This window comes from Lipotes vexillifer, unplaced genomic scaffold (genome assembly GCF_000442215.2).
Source record: "Lipotes vexillifer unplaced genomic scaffold, Lipotes_vexillifer_v1.1 scaffold1129, whole genome shotgun sequence".
Taxonomy (NCBI): Eukaryota; Metazoa; Chordata; class Mammalia; order Artiodactyla; family Lipotidae; genus Lipotes; species Lipotes vexillifer.
The window spans coordinates 757,627-758,191 of record NW_006789022.1 but is presented as its reverse complement, the minus strand read 5'-3'; the positions used below and the strand labels follow the sequence as shown (position 1 = coordinate 758,191).

Here is a 565-nt window from a genome sequence, read left to right as displayed (position 1 = left end):
CGAGCGCGAGGACCGCGCCCCGCGAGGCTCCGCGCGTGCGTGCAGTCTCTCGCTCGCGCGCTCTGGCGGGCGGGCTGAGCAGACGAGTCGAGCCCCCGCCGCCGCCGCCGCCGCCGCCGCCGCCGCCGGAGAAGCCTCGGCGTCCGCTCGGCGTCGCCTGATTCCCGTAACCCCTGTGCCTCCCTATCCCCGGCCGGGCCATGGCGGAACGTGGAGGGGCGGGCGGTGGTCCCGGAGGCGCCGGGGGCGGCAGTGGCCAGCGGGGCTCTGGGGGCGCCCAGTCTCCGCCGCAGCAGCCACCGCCGCAGCAGCTGCCGCAGCAGCCGACGCCCCCCAAGCTGGCCCAGGCCACCTCGTCGTCCTCGTCCACCTCGGCGGCGGCCGCCTCCTCCTCGTCCTCGTCCACCTCCACCTCCATGGCCGTCGCGGTGGCCTCGGGCTCTGCGACTCCCGGCGGCCCGGGGCCAGGCCGCACCCCCGCCCCCGTGCAGATGAACCTGTACGCCACCTGGGAGGTGGACCGGAGCTCGTCCAGCTGCGTGCCCAGGTGAGCGGCGGGTGGGGG

General features: G+C 78.1%; 1 protein-coding gene across 1 annotated transcript in view; it reads left to right on the top strand.

Moving 5' to 3' along the window:
- The first annotated feature begins 42 nt into the window (after positions 1-42).
- Positions 43-565, top strand: part of PACS1 (phosphofurin acidic cluster sorting protein 1) — a 145,884-nt gene continuing 145,361 nt past the window's right edge. Inside the window, exon 1 of the mRNA XM_007461961.1 lies at positions 43-547. Within this exon, the coding sequence (XP_007462023.1) occupies positions 201-547 (347 nt within the window). The 5' untranslated portion in view covers positions 43-200. The remainder of the gene's footprint in view (positions 548-565) is intronic.